At 42.4% G+C, this 27,602-nt stretch overlaps 3 protein-coding genes and 1 long non-coding RNA gene across 5 annotated transcripts in view; 2 read left to right on the forward strand and 2 right to left on the reverse strand.

The window, feature by feature from the left end:
• The window catches only part of CALCOCO2 (calcium binding and coiled-coil domain 2), a 32,410-nt gene extending 29,155 nt beyond the window's left edge, over window positions 1-3,255 (forward strand). For both annotated transcript variants that reach the window (XM_075845544.1, XM_075845545.1), the window contains exon 20: window positions 794-3,255. In XM_075845544.1, coding sequence (XP_075701659.1) covers window positions 794-958 — 165 coding nt within the window. In that variant the 3' untranslated portion in view covers window positions 959-3,255. The remainder of the gene's footprint in view (window positions 1-793) is intronic.
• Window positions 3,256-4,624: 1,369 nt separating this feature from the next.
• On the reverse strand, window positions 4,625-7,689 carry LOC142665784 (uncharacterized). Its single transcript, XR_012851575.1, has 2 exons — window positions 7,110-7,689; window positions 4,625-5,367 (listed from the first exon to the last, which is right to left on the reverse strand). It is a non-coding gene; the product is annotated as an uncharacterized LOC142665784 (long non-coding RNA).
• Window positions 7,218-26,565, forward strand: UBE2Z (ubiquitin conjugating enzyme E2 Z). The gene is made up of 7 exons (XM_075845546.1): window positions 7,218-7,525; window positions 12,808-12,880; window positions 14,571-14,758; window positions 15,069-15,180; window positions 15,273-15,385; window positions 22,635-22,725; window positions 25,948-26,565. The coding sequence occupies exons 1-7, from the start codon at window positions 7,335-7,337 to the stop codon at window positions 26,116-26,118; spliced, it is 939 nt and encodes a 312-aa protein (XP_075701661.1). The 5' UTR covers window positions 7,218-7,334; the 3' UTR covers window positions 26,119-26,565.
• The window catches only part of SNF8 (SNF8 subunit of ESCRT-II), a 33,152-nt gene continuing 32,070 nt past the window's right edge, over window positions 26,521-27,602 (reverse strand). The window contains exon 10 of the transcript XR_012851574.1: window positions 26,521-27,445. The gene's annotated coding sequence lies outside the window, so the exon portion shown is untranslated. The remainder of the gene's footprint in view (window positions 27,446-27,602) is intronic.

Raw genomic sequence — 27,602 nt, forward strand, 5'->3', positions numbered from 1 at the left:
AGACAGTGGATAACTGGATACTGGCCGACAACAGACAGCAATAGCGGACTGGATACAGGCTGGTGGTGGTTGATTGGATACTGGCTCACAACAGGCAGCAATAGGGGACTGGATCAAGGCTGGTAGCAGATGACTGGATACTGGCTGACAACAGGCCTCAATAGCGGACTGGAATCAGGCTGGTAGCAGATCACTGAAAACTGTCTAACAGGCAGCAATAGCGGATGACTGGATACAGGCTGACAGCGATAGCAGACTGGAATCCGATGTATACAGCAACCTTCGCAGGATGCAACTAGGTTGTTCCAATATGGCTCCGGCACCAGGTGGACAGTGGAGGTGCCTTAAATAGTCCTGGGGCAACAGGGATTGGTTAAGTGAATTTTGAATTCATAGCCCTTTAAGAGACGGCCGGAGCGCGTGCGCATTAGGGAAAGAGGAGTCGCGAGAGGAGGACAACAGAAGATGCCGCTGGAGTTCGTTTGAATCTTCTCCCAGTGTCTGCTTGGATTTTCTCTGGGTACTCTGGTTTCCTCCCACCCTCCAAAAACATACCGATCGGTTGACTGGCTTCCTATGACATTTGCCCCAGTGTGCGTGTGCCTGAGATAGGGAAATTGGATTGTGCGCCCCATCGGGGACACAGACCTCTATGAATGCTGCCAAGCCTTGTACAGTGTCGCGGAATATGCTGGTGCTATATAAGCAACCGGAAATAAACACCATATCACAACCAAAAGAACACACAGCTGCAGCAGATGACACACTAATATATTGTATGTTTAACTTACAGCATGAATCACTCAGAAGCTCTACAAGCAGGTTCAGTGATGAGAAAACACAGCTATCCAGTACTTTATCTTGTCCTATATGTGCTTTAACATTTCTCCCACATGAACGTCAAATATTACAAGATCATGTGATGTGTCACCTTGATGGGGATGAAGCCAGGCCATAATATTCATTCTCTCTCATTTCTAGATATGATATAACGTAGAAGGGAAATATATCGTATCCTCCCCTTCTATATTATATTGTTGAATTATTAGGTGGTATACACCAAGGTGTCATATGGTCTCACCGCACAGGGTAGGCGGGAGGATATGGCCACGACTGTCTGAATAGATACTTTTTGAACCTTGTTTCTTTGAGAAGGTGTGCATATTAATTCTAGATATTCTAGTTGTACAAGTAATCTGCAAGAGGTTTGAGGTATAAATAAATAGGAATAAACCCTTTTAGTATGATATCTACGACTTGATTTCCCATCGAGGCATCTTCGTGCCCTTAGATCTATTCTGCCCTTCAACACCTAAATAATAAATCTTGTCTAAAGTCTTTTAATATTCAATTCAGCTGTTTCAAAGTTATTACCAATTCTGGTTGCACAATACATCGAAATATCGACACTGTATCGATGCTTTGCACCTTCAAATGGTTCAATACCGTAAATTCATATATTTCGATACTAACCTGTGCTTAGTATTATAATACATGAATTTAATGACTAGCATTTTGTGATGCGGCCAGCGCTACACTAATGAGTAGCGGCGCCGGCCCTGAAAACAGAAAACATGGTTGCGCACACTGCACAGCATTTCCATGTTCTCTGTCTTCGGTGCCGATGATGCTGCTCATTAGTGTAGTGCCGGCCACATCACATCATGCTAACCGCGTGTTTAGGAGCAGGGCAATGGCTGTAATACACAGCCGCAGCCCCAATCTAATGGCGATGATCCGAGAAACCTCTGATCTCTGCCGTTATCCCCTTGAATGCCGCAATCAAAGCTGACCGTGGCATTCAATGGGGGACCCCCCATTCGATCGCATCACAAGCAATCCCTGTGACACGATCGAGGGACATACCTAATATGGACAGAAAGCCCAGTGTCCATTGAAGGACCCCAGGGCTGTCTGACCATATTTTCTATTCGGGCATACTTAGGCATGTCCTAACAACTGCCTGTCTACTATCTGTAGATATGCCAGAACATTAAAGTGTAAAAAAAAAATACACATGCACATTTTTTAAATAAATAATTATTAAAATATAAATTAAATAAGTCCCAATACATAAAATAATCTACACCTACTTGGTACCATCACGACTGTAATACCCTACAGAACCAATTTATAGTGTCTTTATGATGATCAGTGTATGCTGTAAAAAAAATAAACTTCTTTCTGCATTTTTGCAGAAATAAAAATTTATATAAATTAAACAATAATGTAAATGTGCCAAAAAATTACACCTTCATAAAGTACAACTCGTCCTGCAAAAAACAGTCTCATACAGCTACGTCCATTATGACTGTGCAGTACACAATCGGGTTAATTACTGTTAATGTGAGGCACATGAAGGTTCAAAATTGATAACCCCGTGTTGCCTCCCATCAGAAGATTGACTTTTTATTTTTTGTGCTTTTTTCTCATTGTTGGCAAAGTATTGTTTTTGGTATCGAGAATTGTAATTCTATACGAAGTATCGGTAACAAAGTCTAAATTCTGGTATCATGACAACTCTCTTACCAAGTATGTGAAGCTTGAAGTAACTCCTCCATGCACAGAAAATGTGAAGTTCAACGTTTTTTTTTTCCCACTTTTAATTTTTGAAAAAAAAATAACGGCAAAATCTGTGATAAAAAGAGTTTTAATTACTCCTATCCTCCATCTCCCATCTTTATATGTCTGCCTCCTTTACCTTAGCTCCCCTGTCCATGTCTCCTTGTTTTTTTCCCTCTTGCTCCTCTTGTATGTGAGTTCAAATCCCCTGATATTTCACTCCAAGAAATGTATAAAATAAAATGTAACAAGGTGTAAAAACAAATTTCTTTACAAAAGCGATAAATAAAACTTTAAAAATAAATATATATTGCAAATGATATACATATTTGGTATCCCCATATCCATAATATCCCGTTGAATAAAAAAAACATGTATGATAATCAGTGAATGATGGAAAACATAAATTCAAATATATAAATATTTTCCCTGAAGATGGTTCCTTAAAAAATCTACAGCCGTCCTGCAAAAAACAAGACCTCACACACCTACATTGATGAAAAAAATAAAATTATGCATTTTGCTGCGCTCAGTGAGGACAGAAGAATGTGGATGACAGGTTTCCTTAAAGGCTAAAATCTGTGACGTCATGAAGGGGTTGATATGCACTAAAGGGACCCAAATAATGCATCATCTAAATCTACATGAGCCATACACTAAATGTCTACAATAAAAACAGTGACATTTGCGGAATGGTTTTTCCAACTTTGTTGTGACTATTTGGGTGTTAAAGTGAATCTCTAGACTTCCTCCGTACTGTAGCTTATTTGGCTCACTATATGTATGGCATTAACCTGATATTCTTCATTTCACTTTAGTCGCTTAGTTTATAATCATTCTATCCTTGTAAGGAAATTGAGCTCTGCATGTACTGACATCCTGGTGAGTTTATATACCCACCACAGCCAATCCGAACAAGCAGAGAGGAAGAGGGGAGGAGCAGAGCAGCGGTCTGAGCCAATGATAAGACAGGAGGTAGATTTCAGAGTCCCTGTAGCTAAGCTATAGTCACAGATCACAGCTCTGAACTAATGGATTAGAGCTATAAAGCAAACAAGCAGGCTCATCTAAAGAAAATAAATAAGGTAGTATTACCCAAAGTCAATGATTTGCGTATAATATTTAAGCCCACAACTGAAGTTTCACTTTAAGACCAGACGCATTACTCTTGGATTTAATTTTATCATCTAGACTTCCAAATACCTGAAAACTAGAAAAGCCCCCAAAGTAACTGTCTAAATGTTTAATTGGTTACAAAAAACTCAATACAAATCAGTTGATGTTGTTTTGCATTTATTTTCATTATTTGTATTCTACTAGAAAAATAAAGGATGATTTTTAATAAACTTATAACAATAATCCTGTTAATACCGGTGTACTGTTTTCAGATCTGCTGACTGGCTGAGAGGGGATACACCATGCAACTCCTCAGAGCAAGGATTTGCTTTATGTTCAACATCCCCCCATTAATGGTAGCTTCTGTTAGTCAATATCTGACCTGTAGAAGAACCTTGAAACGGGACTAAGCCAGATTCTCCTATAAAAAACGCTCTGGATTTCTCTCCTTTTTGGAGGAGACTCCGGCTTGGCTATAATCTCTAGCAGTGTTTTAAGGCTCTTCTACAGGTTGGACATTGACTAACAGGGAAGCTACCTCCAATAGGTGGCACTAGAGTGTTTTCCTGGAGGAGAACTAACTTGCATATAGTTCATAAGTACACATTACACAGAGGTGCAGGTCTGCAAAAGGCATCCCCTGTGTGTGTGTGACCCCTGCTGGTCATTTTTGGGATATACAGATATAGATAAGATTCCTTTGAAATAAGACTGAATGTAGCGCTAGCCACACACATCAGATACATGTCAGCAGGTCCCATCAATTTTGAATATAATGTTCATGGCCGGAGCCCAACTGTTCTCCAAAGGCAAAAATGGGAGGTAACAAGGATTGGGCTTGTTAAATTTCAACATATTTAATCATTTGTTCCTCACAGGGAACTCTACAGTCGATTTGAAACTATTCTTGTTGGAAAAATTATATCAGCCAAAGAAATGGAAGCAGTTTGTTTTTTAAGATTTCACTAATAATACCGATCACTTTCAGCACGTACTTAAAACTGCAGATAAAAGATCTTTAAACATTTCATACATTTACTAGGTGATTTAATGTTACAACTGTCTACATATTGATATCACTGACATGTATAGAGATCTTCATAGCCATCCACAGTCTTCCACTATAATGATCAGTTTAAAGGGACACTATCTCAATGCCCAGTGCAGTTCAATACAAGTTGCTGTTCTGTGTAAATGCCCTTTACAGGATGATTGTAGTGTTCCTTAATGGGATTACTAGAAAAAGTCCAGATAAATGTCTGTCCGTCCGATCACTACTAAATGTCACATGAGGCCCTTAGTTGTTTAATCAGTTGTTTCATGCATTTAATCTTATGCTTCTGCCTTTGTGCCCGTCGATGTAAGCGTCGGATTTTCCTTTTAAGTGTAACGGTATCAGGGCTCAGAGCAGAGTACGGGATATCACAAGTTACAATGTCACATGCCGCTGAGTAGGTGTGATCCATGTGCTCATCAGGGTTGTCACTGTCCAGATTGTGGTCTTTGCTCTGCGCTGGGGACTCCTGATAGGTTTCGTCTACATGACTGCAGTCCATGTTCTCTACATAAATCGCCTGATGTCATCCAGCCTGTGCCGAGGAGGCCAGCAATCTGGAGGGATAAAGAAAGTGGGCTGAACCCCAACCTCCTTTTTGATGTTACCTTGAAGAGGTTCTATAGGATGGATCACTGGAAAAGATACAGAACACAACAACTGGTTACACTCTCAAGTAAAAATCTTTTCTTATTACAGATTTTCTTTTTACGTCAACATAAGAAGAGCAGTTTAAAGGGGTTTTCCAGGACTGTAACACTGATGGCCGATCGTTAGACTAGACCATTAATGTTTGCTCGATGTGGGTTTGAACTCCAGGACCTCGATGATCAGCACCATTAAGAGACCGCTGCGCTGCTGCCAGTTTTGCTTCATTGTTTACATAGCACAGCGGCTCATCTGTCCCTGGTAATGCAGCTCGCCTCATTCAAGGAAAGGCACACGCTGCAGTACTAGGCACAGACGCTGTTTGAGAAGCTTGCTGGTATATCCATGTATATAGGTCTCCTTCTTTGGGTGCTACAATTTATGATCTGTGAATAGCGTTGCCACCCGACCGGTAAACAGCCTAGAGAAAAAATTACCGGCAATTGCAAGTGCATTTTATGCGTATTGTTGCATAAGACAGGGCCTGCACAGGGATCCTCCTGCTTTGCTAGGCCCTCCTCGCCCTAGGAACACGTCAGGACTAGGTTACGGGTGGGATTGGTGCCAGCAGGACACTGTAGCCGAGACCTCACATTCAGCAGCAGGACATGGACACTCTGCCGGCGCAGCCTCAAGTGTCAAGAGTGGAGGACGGAGAATAGTAATTTGTCTGTCTGAGGGGTCCAGACCTAGGTGGCAAACACCCCACTAAAGTCACGGCCCCAAAACCACACTCACTTTTTACTCCTGTTGGGGTGTATTTACATGTTTTGGGTTTTGTGGCGATTTGTTGCGCATCATTTCAGCAAAACAAATACGCAAAGCTGACGTGTAAATAACCCCTTCACTGCCATGGCCATATGTAATACGTCACGACTTTAAACTTTCTTTGCGGATTTTATGCAGAAATTGGTGTCAAATTTGAACCCAATCTGCTTCCCATGTATGTGAAAAGGGTTCTGCACAGATATTTGTTCGCAACTCGGAAAAAAAAAATCACCATTGAAAATAAGTAGCATGCTACGCATTTTGGCAAATTCTGCATGGAAATCAGAGGATTAACCCACATTAAATAACACAAATGTAGCGCAGCCGTGACAGAAATGCCTTGGATTTCTGCCACGCATCACGCAGGAATTCGTGTTGGACTTGCAATATGTAAATCAGACGAGCGACCGGAGCGACTCCACGACTCCGATGATTACTGGCATCCGGATCACTGAGATTTTTGGTCCACAGTTTTGATGATTTGTGAGGATTATGTTCATGTAAACATGTATGAGCTCTGCACAATGTCAACTTGTATTCTTAGGAGGTGTTGTGCTTCAGGCTCTACTTAGGTCAGACCTTTAGCCATAAATATGACTTTTTATCACTTTGATGCAAAATTGCATGAAGGTGCCCAGTAGTGTGGAGTGCAGGCGGCATTTTTATAATGTGTAAGGTGTCTACTTTCATAAAATGTATAAGGAGCTATCATATAATTTTTTTACATTTCATAATTCTTGTTTAATTTGTGAAAATTGTTGCGCAGTGAAGGACTTAAATCAGGAATTCTAGCTGTTCGGTACAGAGCTATTGACCAATATGGATCTTCGGCATAATGACCCCCGATGACTATGTCATATGTCGGTAGGTATTTGAAGTAATGGCCAAACTACTCGACATAGCCGATGCTGTGTCCGACTCCCCCACATTATCACAACCAACAAGATGGCCACTTACTTACCCTCTAGGAAGCGACAAAAAAAAAGAGCTCTGGCGCAACTTCTTCCGCCGGAAGTCAGCACCTATTCTATAGCTGATTAACAGGTCGTTCTAGCCGTTACCACAGACTCTATGGTTCAGTTTCCGGCGGAAGTAAATAGATTGTCCGGCGTTTCTATGACAAGTGAGAGTCTATCTGTCCTATCATCTCGCTGCTCCGGAGTCCCGGAAGCGAGAGTAAAAAGGAATGGCGGAGAGTCCGGCGGCTGAGGCGATCATTCTCCAGGGGGCGGTCGGTGGAGGTTTGGTCCCCCACCTCAGTGGTCTCCAGCCCCCCGGTACCTCGCACCTTGCAACGTCATCTGTGTGGGACCCAACATCCAGTACTGACTGGGACAACGAGAGGGCGTCAGCTCAGTGTGTACTACGGATTAAGCGGTGAGACACCGGGGGTCACCCCGCCTGTATACAGGTGTCCCTATAATGGGTGGGACTGGAGGTGGCTCTCCTCCCCTATTGCTGGGCACAGGGTTCCAGAGTGCCCGTATTGATGAGTATTAAAGGGGTTTTCTGGTGATTTAAAAAAATATCCAGCCAAAAATTCTTCACCGAATCTCCCACAACATCTGTGATGACGTGTCGTCCATAGGAATGATGTCATGTGAGTGGGTCAGCCAGTGAGAGCCTGCTCTGGTGATTTCACTATGTTGGACTCGTCGCTTCTTGTGATTGGCTGGACTGCTCCCATGAGATTGTGCAGCGGGTTTATTATTGTAGCGTATGGGGCAATTTAATTGTGTTTTTGTTTTATTTATTTATATATTTGTTTTGGTTCCTGAAAAATCGCTGTAAACATGCAGGAGGTGTCGTGTTGTCTTAAAGACAGAAGCAAAGTATTGAACCCCAATTATTACCGCCATCACACAGCGATTTATTATATGATCCAATCATAAACAGCCACAATGATCATCTCTGTGTGACTGGGGGTGAAATAATGATCTGGTCAGTTCTATAACATCACTATTATCACTATGGCTACCAAGCCCCTATTACACCGGCCAATTATGGCCGGTAAAACTAGCGCCGATTGAGACAGCTCATTGATCGGCGCTCGTTTGCTCCTGTCACACGGAGCTATGGATGGGGACAAGCGGTCATTACTCCGATCGCACGTCCCCATACAGTATCATGTCGGCGGCGCGTCTCCCTGTTTACACAGGCAGATGTGCTGCCGACAACGATAATATTTCACTTATTTAAAACGATACGACCAGCAGACGATCCAGCGTTTGCTCGTTCATCTGCTCATCGTTCCCCTGTTTACACATGACAATTATCGGCAATTATCGTTCTATGAACGCTCGTCTGCCCGATAATCGCCCCAGTGTAAAAGGGCCATTAGTGTGTACCCGCTTATCACACGGGGACCCCATTACTGCAATAGCAGGGCTTTATTTTGCTGATATTGGAATTATTTTTTCTCTACTAAATCATTCCGTCCTAGTAAAATGTAAATAAATGGGTCTCTCAGACAATCACCCCGATAATTGTGGGACATTGCTTGGATTGGGGCTGAGTTGTGTAAGAATAAACTGGCTATTGAGAATACAAGTTCTTATCAAGCAGGGAGACGACGTGAACCCTGCGTCCCCCTCCCCCCCCGGCCTAATTAAACCAGCGTAATCCACTTTTCATGCAACGTACCATCCGCCATCTTTCTTTCCCTGACAGCCAGTACTGATATTGCTTGTTGCACCTGTCAATATATGTAGGGAATCTGAGACTGCTTGAATTGACGATGTTATTCCTATGGATGTCACATCATTATTGGTGAAATGTCTCCATGGCTGGCAGTGAGTGGCTGGCCTGGTCTGCTTGCTTTCTGTACGATACTCTATTATCGAAAGAAATAAAAAAAAAAATAATACATGCCATCTAATCCGCGCTGGGTGCCGCCCCCTTCTTCGTTGCAAGTGACCGTGCCTTGGGCTTTACACTGCCAACAGTTCTACTCAATGAGTGTGGCAATGCCAGGTTGGGGACATGCGCCACTGTCATACATGGGTGGTGTCTTCTGTTGAACATATTTGGGTCACAGCTCAGAAATTGTTAATGATGAAGTCTGATATATAATTCCACTGGGAAACGTATTTTTACTGGAGAGTCCCTTTAATGTAAATTCGTCTTTCATCATCTCGGGGCTGTAAATGACAGTAAATAGTGGCCACTTGCTGCAAAGTCGAGTTGCGTTGCTTCTACATGTTGCTATAGTTATTTGGCCATATGTCTCCCCAGTAAGAACGCGGGGCAGAAAATCACGCGAAGAACCTGCGGTAATTTGCAGTTTTGTTGCCCTGTTTTCTTTTCTACTTCAGAGCAAATTACAGATCCATGTAACAAAGTATGGAGTCTAATGATATTACTCGCGAACTGGAGATCGCATAGATATTATTATCTTGTTTTCTATGTATTTTAAAGTGCCATTAACTCCAGGGCGCTGTACATTAAAGGGGTTGTCTGGTTTCATCAAATTTTACAGTTATTTTTTGTATAAATAGGGCTACACGATGACTTCAGCCACGACCTGATGAAAGTCAATGAGACCCCATTACAACCCTAGAGTTACTGGGCCGCAACAATGGCAAGAAATCCATCCTGCTGGATTTTTTGCGACTGTTGTGGTGCAGGTCGCAACACGGGCCAGTGACTCATTACCAGTGGTGAATGCAGGGCGACAAAGCGATCTTTGGCCGCGTGACCTGTGTCGAGGCCAAAGTCGCTCTGTAGCCTTAGCCTAAATGTTATACAATTTTCCAATTTGCATTCTGCATGTTTTTCAAGATCTCTGCTTGTTGTCATTCAGTAGCAACATTCATTGTTTACTTCCAGTGGATAAAATTCTGTCCATGGTCATGTGATGGGCACACAGGCGCTGGGCTCGTTAGTGTGTGTATCAGAGCGGAGTCTAGTAATGATCCCAGCACCTGTGTGTCCATCACATGACCATGAGGGCAGAGGAAGATAAACCGGGCTGTGGGGTTAAGGATAGATGGGAGGCCGCAGAAAAGGAAGTTGTAGTGCTAACATCCCAGCGTGTATGTTGTACTCCGCTCCCCTGGTAATAACACAGGGTGTACACTACTCGGTGCCCCTACTATAACCATTTCTCATACAATTTAAAAATAAAAAAATCATCAAATACTTTCTATTTCTTTACCAAATATGGAAGTCAAATCAGCGAGAAACTTTCATTTCCTCTGTCGTTCATTCTGTGCTGATCATCATGCAAGTGGCATCTGGCACTAGATACATGGCACAATAAGAGACTTGGGGCCTGTTCACACCTGCGTCTGTGTTTCAGTTCTGCTCCTTAAAGAGGCTGTCACCACATTATAAGTGGCCTATCTTGTACATGATGTGATCGGCGCTGTAATGTAGATTACAGCAGTGTTTTTTTTAATTTAGAAAACTATTAATTTTGACGGCGTTATGAGCAATTTTAGCTTTATGCTAATGAGTTTCTTAATGGACAACTGGGCGTGTTTTACTTTTTGACCAAGTGGGCGTTGTACAGAGGAATGTATGACGCTGACCAATCAGTGACCAATCAGCGTCATACACTTCATTCATTTACACAGCACATAGTGATCTTACTAGATCACTATGTGCAGCCACATACACACACATTAACGTTACTCAAGTGTCCTGACAGTGAATAGACATCACTACCAGCCAGGACGTGATGTCTATTCAGAATCCTGACACTTCGGTAACGTTTCTGTGAGATTTACAGCGCGGCAAGCGTAATCTCGTTTTAAATGACCGTTTACAGCGTAATCTCACGAGATTACGCTTGCTGTGCTGTAAATCTCACACAAACGTTACCGAAGTGTCAGGATTCTGAATAGACATCACGTCCTGGCTGGTAGTGATGTCTATTCACTGTCAGGACACTTAAGTAACGTTAATGTGTGTGTATGTGGCTGTACATAGTGATGTAATAAGATCACTATATGCTGTGTAAATGAATGGAGAGAAGTGTATGACGCTGATTGGTCACTGATTGGTCAGCGTCATACACTCCTCTGTACAACGCCCAGTTGGTCAAAAAATAAAACACGCCCAGTTGTCCATTAAGAAACTCATTAGCATAAAGCTAAAATAGGTCATAACTCCGTCAAAAATGATAATTTTTCTAAATAAAAAACACTGCTGTAATCTACATTACAGCGCCAATCACATCATGTACAATATAGGGCACTTATAATGTGGTGACAGAGCCTCTTTAAAGAAGAGCAGAACAATGAAAATACCGGAAGCGTTGGGTCAATTGAATGACATACACCATCAGCTCCTGACAGAACACATTGACTTTAATGCGTTCCGTCACGGTGCCCGTAGTTTTACCGGAAACAATTGCGTAGCATGCTGCACTATTTTTTCCGATATTTTCAGGCAGATCTTTGACGGACGCCTCTAGTGGGGGCAAAATGCACCTGTAAAATTGTTACAGAAAATTTGTGTTCTGCCCATCAGCAACCACAGAAACCTGACCTGCCGTCATGACCCCAGTGTGAATAGATCCTAATGGAGCAATGTCCTGACTGCAGCTCTGACCTGTCGTAACTTTGCTCCAAATTCTGTCATTTCTATCAATTTAAAAGTCTTGTTGGTCATGACTGGACAGTGGCTACAGTTCCCAGGTCCCAGCAAAAGTCCTCATGCACACGACCGTGTCCGATCTGTGATATATGGACCACATGTCGGCCGCGTTTACCAGACAGAACACGGTTCAGGGAGCCGGGCTCCTAGTATCATAGTTATGTATGACGCTGCGAGTCACTGCCTCCCCCTGTTTTCAGTACGGGTCAGTATTTCCGCGGGGAGGCAGTGAACCTAGCGTCATACATAACTTTACTAGGAGCCCGGCTCCCTGCAGTGTGTTCGGTCCGGTAAATGCAGCCGACATACGGATCGTATATCACGGACCAAACACGCTCGTGTGCATGAGGCCTAAGGCTTATTTTGCAACTTCACTTTCATGATGTGACTTGTGCAGAATTTCCCTTCTGCACTCCAATAGAAAATGAATGGATGACAATAGCAGCGCAACTTGGTCTCCATTTACTTGAGTTGGAGTCTTCTTGGGTTCTATGGGCCTAAAATAGTCCGCCTACTATAGTGATGTTTCTTTGAATTGCTGCCTGCTGCGACCAGGTGATGGATTGTCACTATGAACAGCCTGTCACCGATTCTCCAGCATTGGAAGTATACGTGATAAGTATATTGAAGCGTTCAGTAATTTACTGTTTTAGGTATATAGGATAATCAACACGTATGTTTTCCTGAGACTCCTTCACCAGTTGCGTCATACTGATGAATTCCCCTACCGCCCCCCTTTTTTTGTTATAATAATGTTCTTATGTCGCTCTCGGGTTTGTTGTAAACACCAGGAAATGTTCTGCCCTACTGGAATAGTTTCACTTTCAGGTTACATTTAAAGGGGTATTCTTATCTATACCTCTGGACATGCCCTACTTGCATGATAGGTGGGGGGGGTTGCACATTTGGGACCCTTACCTATCGGGAGAACATAGGTCCTCTGACCCGTGCGTGTGTGTATTCATGTGTATGGGCGTGATCTCAGATAGGAATACCCCTTTAATGTCTATGCGGCTTCGTCGTTCAGTGTTCTGATATTTCTTCTTGTTTCCCCTCAGGGATATTATGTCAATTTATAAAGAGCCTCCTCCTGGGATGTTTGTGGTGCCGGATCCTCATGACATGACAAAGGTACACATGATCTCTTCCGTGTTGTTATTGTTTTCACTGATTTTGTCATCGTTCTGTATCAGTCATTTACAACCGACATGTATATAAATGGTTAAAAAAAAATGTCCCATATATTGTGTTCAATTAATGGAGATGTCTGTCCTTGGGTTTCATGTATTAGGTTTTTATAGGGTTTCATCTATTAGGCGACAATCATATTTAATGTTAGTAGTGCGGTGGGAAGGCATGCGTATACCACATTGAACAAAGAGAATTTCCATCACTAACATATGTCATAACCTCTGATATCTCCACTGACCCGACGACGAAGAGAGTGAGGCACCTTTTGGTTTTTCATTGCACTTCGGAGCTTCTGTCCAGATGCTGTGCAGGGAACTGAGTTCAAGTGAATAGGGCGGTGTGGTCGTTCCCTGCACAGTCTGTGGGCATGAGCGCTGCTGAGTGGGAAAAACTATGAAGGAGGTGTAGTGCCTAACTAGAATTGCTACCATGTAATTCTGGGTCCTGGCAGGCGAACTAACGCAGATTAGAAAGTGATGCTGTAAACTGGCGTGTCGGCAGGAATAGCGTTCTGCTCTACAGCTAACTGAGGTGTATCCTGCACTGCAGGTGGCCGGGATTGTCGCTGCACAGGGAAAGTGAAGAGCTGCCATTTTTGGCTGTCACTTATGTAATAATGATTTAACTCTAGATTACAAATGTGCATGCGTGGTAGTGCCACTTTGCCCAGATCATTCATAGTGAATGAGCATGCAGTTTTATTACACAGTGCACGCCGCTTCATTCTAGTGATTGGTGCAGGGCAAGCTCAGGAACTCTCACCAATGCTATCTTGAGACATATACATTTGATATACCTGTCTATTCCCCTCCTCTCTCCCATTGTCTTGTATGTATCGGCCGACTGTGCAGATTTTTTAGCAGATCTCCAGGGGAAATCAAGAATCAAGCGGGTTGAAATCCAACATGTCTGGTCCTTATTTCCCTACAGTAGACATCAGGACAGTCAGGCTTCCCTATACACATTACATGGGATTCATGGCTGCTTAAGAATGTTTCCACAGGTCGGATACACCGTATATCCCACCTAGAACACACTGGGAATTCTGACCGAAAAACCACACAAAATTGTGGTGTAGCCTTTCGGATGGAATTGCCACTGCGGAAAACAGAAGGAAAAATAAAAAAAAAGCCGAAACCCTCCTGGCGTTGACATAGAAACACATCCCTCTGTTTTCTGTGCCGCCTGGCCTCCTGTGATGAGGCTGTAGTCCATGTGACCACTACAGCCTGTGATTCGCTGCAGCAGTCACATGGGATGAAACAATCCCAGGAGGCTGCCCTGGATGGAGAACAAGGAGCTGTCGCTGTGTTAATGCCAGGAGGGGTAAGTCTAGATATATAGATACATTTTATTTATTTATTTTCCCCCCAGATTTGATATTTTTTGTGGCAGAATCTAAGCTTTCCTGCTGCAAAAATCTCAACGATTGCTATTTGTTGCGACTGTTATCACCCCATTGGATTAAAAGCCCATTATCTTTCCTGCTACTGTAAATGTTGCAGATTTTCCGCACAGAGTTCTGCTTTTGTAAGGTGTAATTATTTTCATTACAAAGGTTACGTGCCCTATATCTGTGAAATGCCACTTCATCCTTGGTAATGGTATGAACATACACTTTGTCTTCCAGATCCACGCACTTATCACAGGTCCGTTTGATACACCTTATGAAGGCGGCTTCTTCCTGTTCTTGTTCCGGTGTCCCCCAGATTATCCAATTCACCCCCCTAGAGTTAAACTGATGACAACTGGTAACAATACCGTGAGGTTTAACCCCAATTTCTATCGTAACGGCAAAGTCTGTCTGAGTATTCTTGGGTAAGGAACTACTTGTGAGTAACTGTGCTGTGACTTCCCTCCGATTCCTTTGGCTGCACATAATGTCTAGTAGTGAACAGAAGAGTCTCCAGATGCAGAGCTGTGAGGGTGGGGGGTTTGGGTTTGGCAGCACAGAGCTGTGAGCCCGAAGGGGGCGGGGGGTTTGGCAGCACAGAGCTGTGATCCCGGGGGGGGGGGCGGGAGGTTTGGGTTTGGCAGCACAGAGCTGTGAGCCGGGGGGGTTTGGGTTTGGCAGCACAGAGCTGATTCTTGGTCAGACTTTTTAACACTCTTTGTTTTCTTACACCAGTACTTGGACAGGACCTGCATGGAGTCCAGCCCAAAGCCTGTCTTCAGTGCTCATCTCTATCCAGTCCCTGATGACTGAAAACCCTTATCACAATGAGCCTGGCTTTGAACAGGTATTAGATTTTCTTCTAACCCTTGGATCTTGTTCTTGATGCAATAACTCCGGACTCGGCATGTGATATTTACACTGTTTGCTTCTCCTCAGGAAAGGCATTCAGGAGACAGCAAGAACTACAATGAGTGTATCCGTCATGAGACCATAAGAGTGGCAGTATGTGAAATGCTGGAGGGAAAGTGCCAGTGTCCTGAGACCTTACGGTAAGTCATAGCACTGTGGCGTTCTCGTAGACTATACTGAAATACAATGTATATACACTCACTGATGTTGGGTTGTGTTCACATCTGCATTCGGTTCCGTTGATTGGTTCAGTCAGACATTTCCGTCAGGGGAACCCGTCAGCAGAAAGACAAATGGAAACCATAGCTTTCCGTTAGAATTACCATTGATTTCAATGGTAATGCTTCTGTTGCTAATGGGTCCCATTTGTCTCCGTTCCGTAAGGTTTCCGTTGTTTTGGCGGAATAAATTGCGTAGTCGACTGCGCTATCTTTTCCACCAAAAAAAAAAAGTATTTTTCCTCTCACTTGTGAATTCTTTTTTTCATGGTTTCCGCCAGAAAAGTCGCAACACATAGCTCTTTGTTGCGGGTTTTACCTCCCCATTGAATTCAATGGGAATAACAAAAGAGCGGCGATGCTGCAGCAAGGATGGACATGCTGCGGCTTAAAAAAAAACAACAAAACTCGCCACAGGACAATTTATTATCCTTTTATTCCCATCTGATTTTTTTTTTTTCCGCTGTGTGTGGATGTGGTTTGTTCAAATCTCACCCACTCTGCTGCTACTGTAATACCCTGCGGATATTTCCTGCGATGAAATCCGCTGTGTTTATGCCCAGTGTGTTACTACCCTTAGGCCTTATTCAAATGAACGTTGTATACATCCGTGTGCTGTCCGTTAAAAAAAACGGACAGCACACAGACCTATGCAATTCAATGGGGCTATTCAGACATGCGTGATTTTTCACTGCATGAAACTCACTGCATGTCCTATTCTAGTCCGTTTTTGCTGACCACACGCCATTGAAGTCTGTGCGTGAAAATCAGCACACGGACGTCATCTGTGTTGTCTGTGTTTCACGCGTCAGTTGCTAAAGAAATTCAGAGAAAAAAAAATGTGCACCAACACTGATGGCACACAGAACTGCAACACATAAAAAACACAGCGTTTTTATAAACCCGCAAAATGGACACAATCGTGTGAATCAGGCTTTAGGATAATGATTTAATTGTTTGTGTAACCTGTTTGTTTTTGTTGCTGCTAAATGTACAAAATACTTTTAATATGTTGCGTGACTCTTAACCCCTTCGCGCACCTGGGTGTGCAGTTACGTCCGCGCTTTAATAGTTGACCACCGTGCCGCGCTACACTGCAGCGGCTGTCAACTGTGCAGGGTGTCTGAAATACCAGTAAAACCCCAAACACAACTGGCAAGCAAAATCTGCGCTCCAAAAGCTAAATTCTGAGCCCTGCTGCGTGCCCAAACAGCAGTTTACGTCCACAGATATGACATGGCCATACCCGGGAGAACCCGCTTAACGTTTTATGAGATATTTGTCTTCAGTGGCACAAACTGGGCATAACATATTGTACACTAAAATAGCATATCAGTGGAAAATTGTAATTTTCACTCTGCACCAACCGCTGAACTTAACCCCTTCACGCACCACGACTTAATAGCATGTCGTGGTGTGGGGGCTGATGTATGGAGCGGTCTCATGCTGTAATACACAGCTGACACCCGGGGCTAACGGACAGGAACAGTGATCGCGCTGTTACAGGAGCCTGTGAAAATGACTATATACTGCAATACATTAGTATTGCAGTGCATTGTACCAGCGATCTACTGATTTGCTGGTTCAAGTCCCATAGGGGGACTAATAAAATGTGTAAAAACTAAAGTAAGTAGTTATTAGTGGAAAAAAATAAACAAATTTAAAGTCCAAAAAAGTTCAAATTATTACAATAATTTGCACGGTGAACGTCGTGAAAAATAAAGAATTTAAAACGGCTAAATTGCTGTTTTTTGGTCACCTCGGCGCTACCAAAAAATGTAATAAGTGCTCAAAAAGTTGTATGTACTAATAAAAACTACAGCCCTCACACTGCTCTATCGACCAAAAAAAAAAAAAATGTTGCGCCTCTCGGAATGTAGTGAAAAACATTTTTTTTACTTTGTAAAAGTAGTAAAATTAAAAAAAAATATATATAAATTTGGTATCACCGTAATTGTATTGAAACGCAGAAAAAAAATGTAAGTGCTCGTTTTTACTTTGCGGTGAAAGCCGTAAAAACAAAACTCAAAAAACAATGGATTTTCACCTTTTACAGACTAATTCCAATGAATTCAGCAAAACAACTGTGGGGTCAAAATGCTAACTTTACCCCTAGAAAAATTCCTTGAGGGGTGTAATTTCCAAAATGGGGTGATTTATTGGGGTATTATAATATATAAGGCCCTCAAAGCCGCTTTAGAACTGAACTGGTCCCTGAAAAAATGGCCTTTTGATATTTTCTTGAAAATATGAGAAATTGCTGCTAAAGTTCTAAGCCTTGTAACGTCCTAGAAAAATAAAAGGATGTTCAAAAAACGATGCAAATATATAGTAGACGTTTGGGAAACGTGAACTAGTAACTATTTTGTGTGGTATTACTATCTGTTTTACAAGCAGAAACATTTTAAATTGGGAAAAATACTAATATTTGCACATTTTTTCTAAATCCTGGTGTACAACACGACACGAGAAAACAATCTCCGAATCACTTGTATAGGTTAAAGCATTCCAAAGTTATTACCGCATATAGTAACATGTTCGATTGGAACAAATCTGCTTCGTCCTGAAGGCCAAATCGGGCTCAGTTCTGGAGGGGTTAATAAATCTACAGAAGCCTGAATTGGAGGGTTACGTGTAATATAAGTTTAACCGGTCGTACCTGTACATGCTTCTTATGGAGCACATAACGGACATATTTTAATATTGGGGTGGTTAGCCCACACCGAATAAACTGTGTTCTTAAACCTCCCAAATATTGACCGGTCTGACAACGAGGACATTTTACTACTACTCATGCAAAGGAAAGGCAAATCTGTTGCCTATAGCAACCTGTCAGGTTTCTGCTTTTGTTGTCCAAAGAGCCCCTAAAAATGAGACCTAGCGTTTGATTGGTTGCTTTAAGTTAGTGCTCCGCTTGCACTAGTCCTGATACAGCCCCACCAGTGTGATACCTTTGAAATGCCATATTTTCTGATCCAAGCGATTCTGAGATTTTCTTGTGACACATTGGACTTTATGTTACTGGCAAAATTTGCTCGATACATTCAGTATTTAATTGTGAAAAATTGCAAAAATTAGCATTTTTCTAAATTTAATTGTATCTGCTTGTAAGACAGGCAGTTATACCCCACATAATAGTCGCTAATTAACATCCCCCATATGTCTACTTTAGATTGGCATAGTTTTTTTGAATATAGTTTTATTTTTCTAGGACGTTACAAGGCTTAGAACTTTAGCTCCAATTTGTCACGTTTTCAAGAAAATTTCAAAAGGCTATTTTTTTACAGGGTGCAGTTCAGTTGTGAAATGGCTTTGAGGGCCTTATATATTAGAAACCCCCAATAAGTCACCCCATTTTAAAAACTTCAACCCTCCGTATTCAAAACAGAATTTAGAAAGTTTCTTAACCCTTTAGACGTTTCACAGGTATTAAAGCAAAGTAGAGGTAAAATTGACAAATTTCTTTTTTTTTTTTTTGCAGAAATTTTATTTTTAATCTTTTTTTTTTTTTTTTGTAACACAGAAGGTTTTACCAGAGAAACGCAACTCAATATTTATTGCCCAGAGTCTGCAGTTTTTAGAAAATATCCCACATGTTGCCCTAGTGTGGTAATGGACTGAAGCACCGGCCTCAGAAGCAAAGGAGCACCTAGTGAGTCTTTGGGCCTCCTTTTTATTAGAAAATATTTTAGGCACCATGTCAGGTTTGAAGGTCTCTTGCGGTGCCAAAGCAGTGGAAACCCCCCAAAAGTGACCCCATTTGGGAAACTAGACCCCTCAAGGAAATTATCTATGTGGTCATAAACTGCTGTTTGGGCACACGGCAGGGCTCAGAAAGGAAGGAGCGCCATTTGGCTTTTGGAGTGCAGATTTTGCTGGATTGGTTTCTGGGCACTATGTCGCATCTGAAAAGCCCCTGTGGGACTAAAACAGTGGAAACCCATTTTGGAAACTACACCCCTCAAGGTATTCACCTAGGGGTGTAGCGAGCATTTTAACCCCGCAGGTGTTTTGCAGAAATAAGTGTGTACTCGATGTTGCAGAGTGAAAATTTTATTTTTTCCATAGATAAGCCAATATGTGGTGCCCAGCTTGTGCTACCATAACAATACAGCTCTCTAATTATTATGCTGTGTTTCCCGCTTTTAGAAACACCCTACATGTGGCCCTAATCTTTTGCTTGGACATTCGAGCAGGCTCTGGAGTGAAAGCGTACCATGCGAAATTGAGGCCTAATTTGGCGATTTACAAAGTATTGGTTCACAATTGCAGAGGCTCTGATGTGAAATAATAAAAGAAACTGCTGAGAAGTGACCCCATTTTGGAAACTACACCCCTAAAGGCATTTATTAAGGGGTGTAGTGAGCATTTTCACCCCACAGGTCTTTTCCATAAATAATTGTGCTGCGAATGGTGCTGTGAAGCAATCCTTTCTGCACAGGCCGGTGTCGCACTGATATATGGCGTCCTTTCTTATGCCACTTTTGATCCACACTCCACACCTTTGCGGTTTGAGGAATTTTGCTGGGAAGGGTTGTCCTGGTATAATACGGGCTCCCTCGCTTCCAGCAGATATGTTTGGGCCCTCCCCTTCCTGGTTCCCTAATTTTAGTGCCTTGATGATTCATCTCTTGAAACAGAAGAAATGTTCCCCTTGGGCCTGCACAACCGCATATTTTTATTTCCTGACTTATTGGAGCCTTAACTAATTTTATTTTTTCATAGACGTAGTGGTATGAGGGCTGTTTTTTTTGCGGGACGAGCTGTAGTTATTATTGGTACCATTTTGGGGTACATGCGACTTTTTGATCACTTGTTATCCTTTTTTTTTGGGAGGCAAGGTAATCCAAAAATAGGAATTCTGCCATAGTTTTTTTTTTTAGTTTTTTTTTTTTTTTATACAGCGTTCACCATGCGTTATAAATTACATGTTACCGTCATTCTGCGGGTCAGTACGATTCTGGAGATACCAAATTTATAGAACTTTTTTATGTTTTACAACTTTTTACACAATAAAATAACTTTTGTAAATATAATGTATTTTTTCTGTCGCCAAGTTGTAAGTAAAATAACGGTTTAATTTTTTCGTCGATGGAGCTGTCTGAGGGCTTGTTTTTTGCGAGACGAGTAATATTTTTTATAGGTGCGATTTTTTTTATTTTTTTTTTTTTTTTTTTATTTTTTTAATTATAATACATGCGGCTTTTTGATCACTTTTTATTTACATTTTTGTAGAAAGTGACCCAAAAAAAAAAGCAATTCTGGCATTCTTTTTTAGGTTGTTTTTTTTTTTTTTACGGCGTTCACTGCGAGGGACAAACAACATAATATTCGTGTAGTTCAGGTCGTTACGGACGCGGCGATACCAAATATGTATGGTTTTATATATTTTTTTACAATAATAAATGACTTGATAAGGGAAATTAGGCGATCGTGTTTTATGTTACTTGAAACTTTTATTTTTACATTTTTTTTACACCTTTCTTTAATCCCACTAGGGGACTTGAAGGTCCAACTGTTTGATTGATGTTCTAATATATTGCACTACCTATGTAGTGCAATGTATTAGAGCTGTCCGTTATTCACGGACAGCAAGCCGATCAGGCTCCGGCTCCAGTCGGGGCCTAATCGGATTCCGTAATGGCAGACAGGAGGCCATTGTTAGGCTGCCGATTTGCTAGAAATCACTTTGATGCAGCGATCGCATTGGATCGCTGCATCGAAGGGGTTAATAGCAGGAATCGGAGCTAGCTCCGGTTTCTGGCGTTACAGTGGGATGACCACTGTAATATACAGCGTACACCCACTGCTGATGACGCCGGCGCCATCTTGCCAATGGTACCGGAAACCTTTTAGGCCCCGCCGCCGAGCGGTGCATAGGAGGCTTCAGTTGCTGGCAGACCGGGAGGTAAGTATTAGGCCTCCGATCGCCTTTGCAGCCACCGGCAACCCAGCGATCACGTTGCTGGGGTGCCGGTGGCTAAAAACTCGTCACATGCTGCGATCTCTATTGAGCGCAGCATCTGAGGGGTTAATCGGCCGGATCGGATGCTAGCTCCGGTCCTGGCCAATACCTTAGGGTGCCAGCTGTAACATACAGCTGGCACCCGGCGGTGATGGTGCGGGCTCGGCTCCTGAGCCTGCACTATCACCGCGACGTAATGGTACTGCGCTTTGCGGGAAGCCCTTCCCGATTGACAGACACTGATTTCAATGGGGCCATTCACACAAGCAGGAGTGTGAAAACTATGCACAGCACACGGATGCACATCTGTGTGCTTTGTGTGATTTGTGCATTTCCATTGGAAAAAAAATAAATGTGCTTTGCGAGTGCGTGAAAAACACTTGCCATACGCAAAGCACAGATGCAGCAACGCACACGGACCAGATTTATGCGTGTAAATCTGTCACGCTCGTGTAAAAGTAGCCTAACAACGTTCGATCGTCTCCTTTTTTTTTTTTTTTTCCTGCTCAAGCAGTAGACCGAGCCCTGTGCATTGTCTCCCAGGCATCCGTAGCCAGTAGTAAGCATCAAGTCGACTGCGCTATTGGTTTCCGCTTGTTACCATTCTGTCAGGATTCCGTTTTTTTGACAGAATCATTATCAAAAGGTGACGGAAACATTGCTATCAATGGTGATGCAAACGGAAGCTAAGGTTTCCGTTGAGGGGTTCTCCCGAGGGAAACCTCAGACTGAACCCCTCAATGGAAAGCCAACGCTGATGTGAACCGGCCCTAAGTCACAAATTAGTGCCGCAAATGTTTGGACAGAAAAAGTTCAACTAATTTTAAATTTAGAGGTGAACTAAATAAATATTTTAATTAGGAGCAATTCTAAGCAGCTGCCCTCTTCAGTTTAATTGGTGCTAAATATGCCATTATTAATAAATGTTGGCCATTGTGTGCAGGTGATAAGAACACTTCATACCTTGTAGAATAAAGCTGCCCATAGGCCACCTGCGGTGCCTGGCACATCGAACAGGAATCTGGTGTTTCATTTTAACCCGTCTGATCCTTCAATTTCTTTAGGGGCTCTAACATCTATGTGTCCCCCTTTGCTGTATTAAGATATTCTATATGTTCTAACTGACCAGCCCTAACGCTATGCCAAGAGAGGAGACACTGAGGACCATCTTATATCCATGACTGACTTTATCTTTTCTTGTTGCAGGAGTGTAATGGAAAAATCATTCTTGGAATACTATGACTTTTATGAAGTGGTTTGCAAGGATAGATTTCACTTACAGGGACAAAGCATGCAGGTGAGTTACCTGGTTATTATATCAAATGTCTATATATATATATTTCATGAGAAAATGGGCCCAATAAAGTTAGGGGATAACTGACATATTGCCGTTTTTAGGAGCATAGTATTGTGACTTTCATCAGATTGCCACTTTCTTTGGGTTTGGGGCATAGGCGTTGTCGCTCAGCCTAATAGGATGCTTTGGTATACTTGACGGGCAGTTACTTGATGGGCAAATTATCGTATTCTGAAGTCCCCCAGTGGGACTAAAAAAAATATTAATGTTTAATAAAGTCAATTAAAAAAAAAAAGCAATTTATTTTATATATATATATATTTTTTAAAGTGATTTCATTTAGAAAAATTGTTTACCCCAAATTGGTTAAATGAAAAAAATAAAATGACTGGTCACGCCAAATACAAGCCCACATATGGCTACATTGACGGAAAAATATAAAACTTATGACTCTTGGAATGCGCGACAAATATTTTTCCTAAAATGTGCTTTTATTGTGCAAAAGTGGTAAAACGCAAAAAAAAAAAAACCTTTACATGTTTGTTTTGACTGATGGAATAAAGGTAAGGCTCTGTTCACACCTACTCTCACAATTCTGTTCTGTCAGAGGAGCAGAACAAGGGAATAACCAGAAGCGCCGGTTCTGTTGCACCACGGACACCACCGGTGGCTGACTTTGATGGTTTCCATTGGGGTGTCTGTAATTTTAAAGAGGCTCTGTCACCAGATTTTGCAAGTGGGCGTGTATTATGTGCGTACATCGGGCGTTTTTTCTTCTTTTACCTGCTGGGCGTTCTGACGAGAAGTATCATCCACCTCTCTTCACAACGCCCAGCTTCTGGCAGTGCAGACACAGCGTGTTCTCCAGAGATCACGCTGTGTCGTCACTCACTTCCTGCCCCAGGTCCTGCATCGTGTCGGCCACATCGCCACAAGAGGCTACAGTTGATTCTGCAGCAGCATCGGCGTTTGCAGGTAAGTCGATGTAGCTACTTACCTGCAAACGCTGATGCTGCTGCAGAATCAACTGTAGCCTCTGGTGCCGATGTGGCCGACACGATGCAGGACCTGGGGCAGGAAGTGAGTAACGTCACAGCGTGATCTCTCGAGAACACGCTGTGTCTGCACTGCCAGAAGCTGGGCGTTGTGAAGAGAAGTGGATGATACTTCTCATCAGAGCGCCCAGCTAGTAAAAGAAGTAAAAACGCCCCGATGTACGCACATAACACACGCCCAGTTGGACTTTTACTTTAAACACGCCCACTTGGACTTTTGCAAGCCTCATTTGCATAAATACAAAAATGGTCATAACTTGGCCAAAAATGCTCGTTTTTTTAAAAATAAAAACGTTACTGTAATCTACATTGCAGCGCCGATCTGCTGCAATAGCAGATAGGGGTTGCAAAATCTGGTGACAGAGCCTCTTTAATATTGGCCGGGTCTGTGACGGAGGTCTTAAAAGCAGTGAATCGGCCCTTACATGTTATCCCACACGGTGAATGTTTTAAAAACCAATGGCATAATTTTTTTTTCTTCCCATCCCCCAGAAAACATTAATAAGAATTAATACAAGTAAATCAATACATTTTATAGGTAGCCCAAAATGGTGGCATTAAAAAAAAAAAAAAAAGAAAACTTATCTTGCAACAAACAAGCCCTCATACAGCTATGTCGACAGAAAAACAAAACCGTTTTGGCTCTGAATGCAGCGACACAAAAATCCTATGGTCATTAAGGCCAAAATAGGCTCAATCCTGAAGGGGTTAAAGACTGAATGTAACGTCCCTCCACACTCTCTATACAATAGTCTCCACGTAGTACGTTCTCTGTAGGTTCATAGATCTTTACTTGCATAGGCAATAGCGTGGTGATGCAGATCTGCTAAGGATGTAACTCCATAGGAGGCGTCCCAGGGAGACCCAATGCTTTCCAGCAGCTGTGTGGCCAGATAGCTGTATATAGGAAGAACCCTTTAGATCACTGGTACCTTAAACTGTTGTATTAAAGGGGTTATGTGGGGACTGAAAAGTATTTGCAGTAGTACAGCGGGGCCGGTCACGTGACGATGAGGTGTGTCATCATGAAGTAAGACTCTGCAACTAGACTTCCTGTCCCCGGCAGCGCTATATAAAAATTAAATTAAATCTTCTAATCGGCGTGACAGGGGACCGGAATGTATATTAGCGAGTGTATTCACATACTGCAGTGACTACACTGCTAATTTTCAGTACACACAACCCCTTTAACCCCTTATCGACCGCCCACCGTCTTTTGACGGCAGGCGGTGCATGTCCTTAGTCTACAGCGATGTCTTTTTGGCGTCGCTGTGGAAGAGGCTGATGAGCGCTCCTGTGAGTACTCATCCTCCAAGCAGGAACTGAAACCTTCAGCTCCTGGTCTTCGAGCCGCCTGCCTAATACAGCTGAGGTCAGAAAACATTCGGACCCCAGCTGTTTAACCCTTTGATCACCGTGGTCTGTGACCGTGGCAAGATCAAAGGGAACTCCCCTCTTTGATCACGTTACCGGGTTTCCAGTGACATTATCAAAGAGCAGGGAATCCCTCAACAGTCAGCCCTGGGGACCTACAAAGGACCGCAGGAGTGTCGGTTCCGTTTGCCTGCTGTTCAGGCACACTATGTACTGCCCTAACAGCTTCCTGTGTCATAGTGACCCAGTGTAATGTATTAGCATACAGGAGTATGCTAATACATTTCAAGTAAAAAATAAAGGTATCCCATAATGGGATTAAAGAAAAGGAGCAAAAAAAAGAAATTACTTATGCCCCTACACTAAATAAAAACCAAAAACCTACACATATTCGGTATCTAAACAACCGTAATAACCTGAAGACTTAATATAACAGGTTATTTAGCATGAAACGTGAACGGGATAAAAATAAACCAGAAAAACTATGCAGAGAATAGCTTTTTCCTATATTCACGCTGTAAAAAGAATTTTTTTTCTACCTCTAATCTGTGCAAAAAAAATAATACAATTTCTCCCGCATAAAACAAGGCCTCATACGGCCACGTCCATGAAAAATAAAAAAGTTATGGCTGCTAAAATGCAGAGGTAAAAACTGAAAAACTTAACTGGTCATTAAGGTCGTTAAGGCCTAAGGCACCAACTTTGTTCTTGAGATAAGACTCCTATAAAGTAGTTATTGCTTGTGCAGTGTGTTGTAGTGGCAGCATCTAAAAAGGTTTTTCTGTGGTTATAGGACCCATTTGGTGACAAGCGAGGACATTTTGACTACCAGTCTCTTCTCAGTCGTCTGCAACTTATCCATCAGAGAGTGCGGGAAAAACACCGGTGTGAGACTGTGGACATAGACTCGGACTCCAGCTCTTCTGAGACAGACATGGACACGCAAGGAAGCTCAAACCCATAAGGTATGGGAACGTAAGGCCTATAGAGCATTGAGACAGTACCTCGAGCTGTTACGCTGGATTCTAAGACTTTGTTGAGCACAAAGCCACTTCCGCTTTTGGCTGCTGTTTGGGCGCTAAGGAAAGACGACATGTGGTCAGTTTATAGATAACACCACGGTGAGGCTTGGCCTAATGGAGCCTGGATCAGACATAAGGCAGCACTAACCCTTTATGTTCTTTGTGAAATGGTCCAGACAAGCCAAAGAGTTAGATTCCAGGTGAGCCAAGCCTTGTCCAGCCGCAGGATTAACCACATGACGGACAGCGTGAAATTCTGGAACAGTCTTTTTATTTTATGTTTTCACCCCCTCAAAACCAGCACTTTTGTCTTTTACCTGACGGGTTATGTCCTTATCTCTGTTACTACCCATAGGTTTCCTACAGGAATAAAGCAAGGCTTCTATGTATTTTTTTTTTCTATGTTTTTGTAAGGTTTATTTGTAATTGCTGTACAGCCGGGTAAGCAATGTGAACGATTGTTACGTTACAAAAACATTCAGAATTCCTTATGGCTCATTCACATCTGTCTTGGGTTTTTCACGAGATGATTTAGGGCTTGTCTAAACGTAACAGAATTGCTGCAGCAATTCCGCAGAAACAAGCAGGATTTCTTCTGCAGAAAATCCGCACCATTTCCTGCGTTTTTTACTGCAGAACGTGGTGCCGATTGTGCTGCGTTTTTTACTGCAGAACATGGTGCCGATTGTGCTGCGTTTTTTACTGCAGAACATGGTGCCGATTGTGCTGCGTTTTTGTCAATGTTGAGAGATGGTGACGTCTCCTCTGAAAAACGCAGCAATTCAGTCCACTTTCTGCAGCGGGAATTGACATGCTGCAGTATGTAAATTGCGCACCGCAGGTAAATGTCTGTTCGGAATTTTTATGCAGCGTGTGGATGAGGTTTGTTAACTCTCATCCACCTTACTGTATTCTGCTGTGTATTTTCCGTCTGTAATTCCGGACTGACAATACGCAGCAATTCCACTACGTGCGGACGAGCCCTTATACTTTCAACAGTTGGCAAATCTGTAATTATCTAACAATAGCTTGACATAAATGCTGAGATGTGACTAAAGCCACGGACTTGTAAAAAACCAAAACCTTCGAAAAGCTGGTGCCAACATCAAGATCCATTGTACATTTTTTTGACTTGTTCTGGATTTTTCTTCTAATAGTTTACATAAACGTCCTCCTTTATATTTTGTATTTACCACGTTTCCCAAGTAAAATGAGGGCAAGTGCTGTCTCTATGGAGCATTCTCGATGGCACTGAAGAAGTCTAAGCCTCTATAACAAGATAAAATTTGTGAGGTTATTGCCGATCTTAAATAGAAAGATAAACCAGACGCTGTTATGAAGGCGGACGCTCACTCTTGACTTTAGACGTGATCTGACACAAGTGCCTAGTGAGTTTTCTCTGCACAGCTACACCAGTCTTATGAGA

This window comes from Rhinoderma darwinii, chromosome 13, assembly GCF_050947455.1.
Source record: "Rhinoderma darwinii isolate aRhiDar2 chromosome 13, aRhiDar2.hap1, whole genome shotgun sequence".
Lineage (NCBI taxonomy): Eukaryota > Metazoa > Chordata > Amphibia > Anura > Rhinodermatidae > Rhinoderma > Rhinoderma darwinii.

Excerpts from the sequence above, each read along its gene's own strand:
- UBE2Z (XM_075845546.1), top strand. The coding sequence starts at position 7,335 with ATGGCGGAGAGTCCGGCGGCTGAGGCGATCATTCTCCAGGGGGCGGTC. Across the intron at positions 14,759-15,068 it reads GTCTGTCTGAGTATTCTTGG|TACTTGGACAGGACCTGCAT; the intron begins GTAAGGAACTAC and ends TTCTTACACCAG. Across the intron at positions 15,181-15,272 it reads ATGAGCCTGGCTTTGAACAG|GAAAGGCATTCAGGAGACAG; the intron begins GTATTAGATTTT and ends GCTTCTCCTCAG.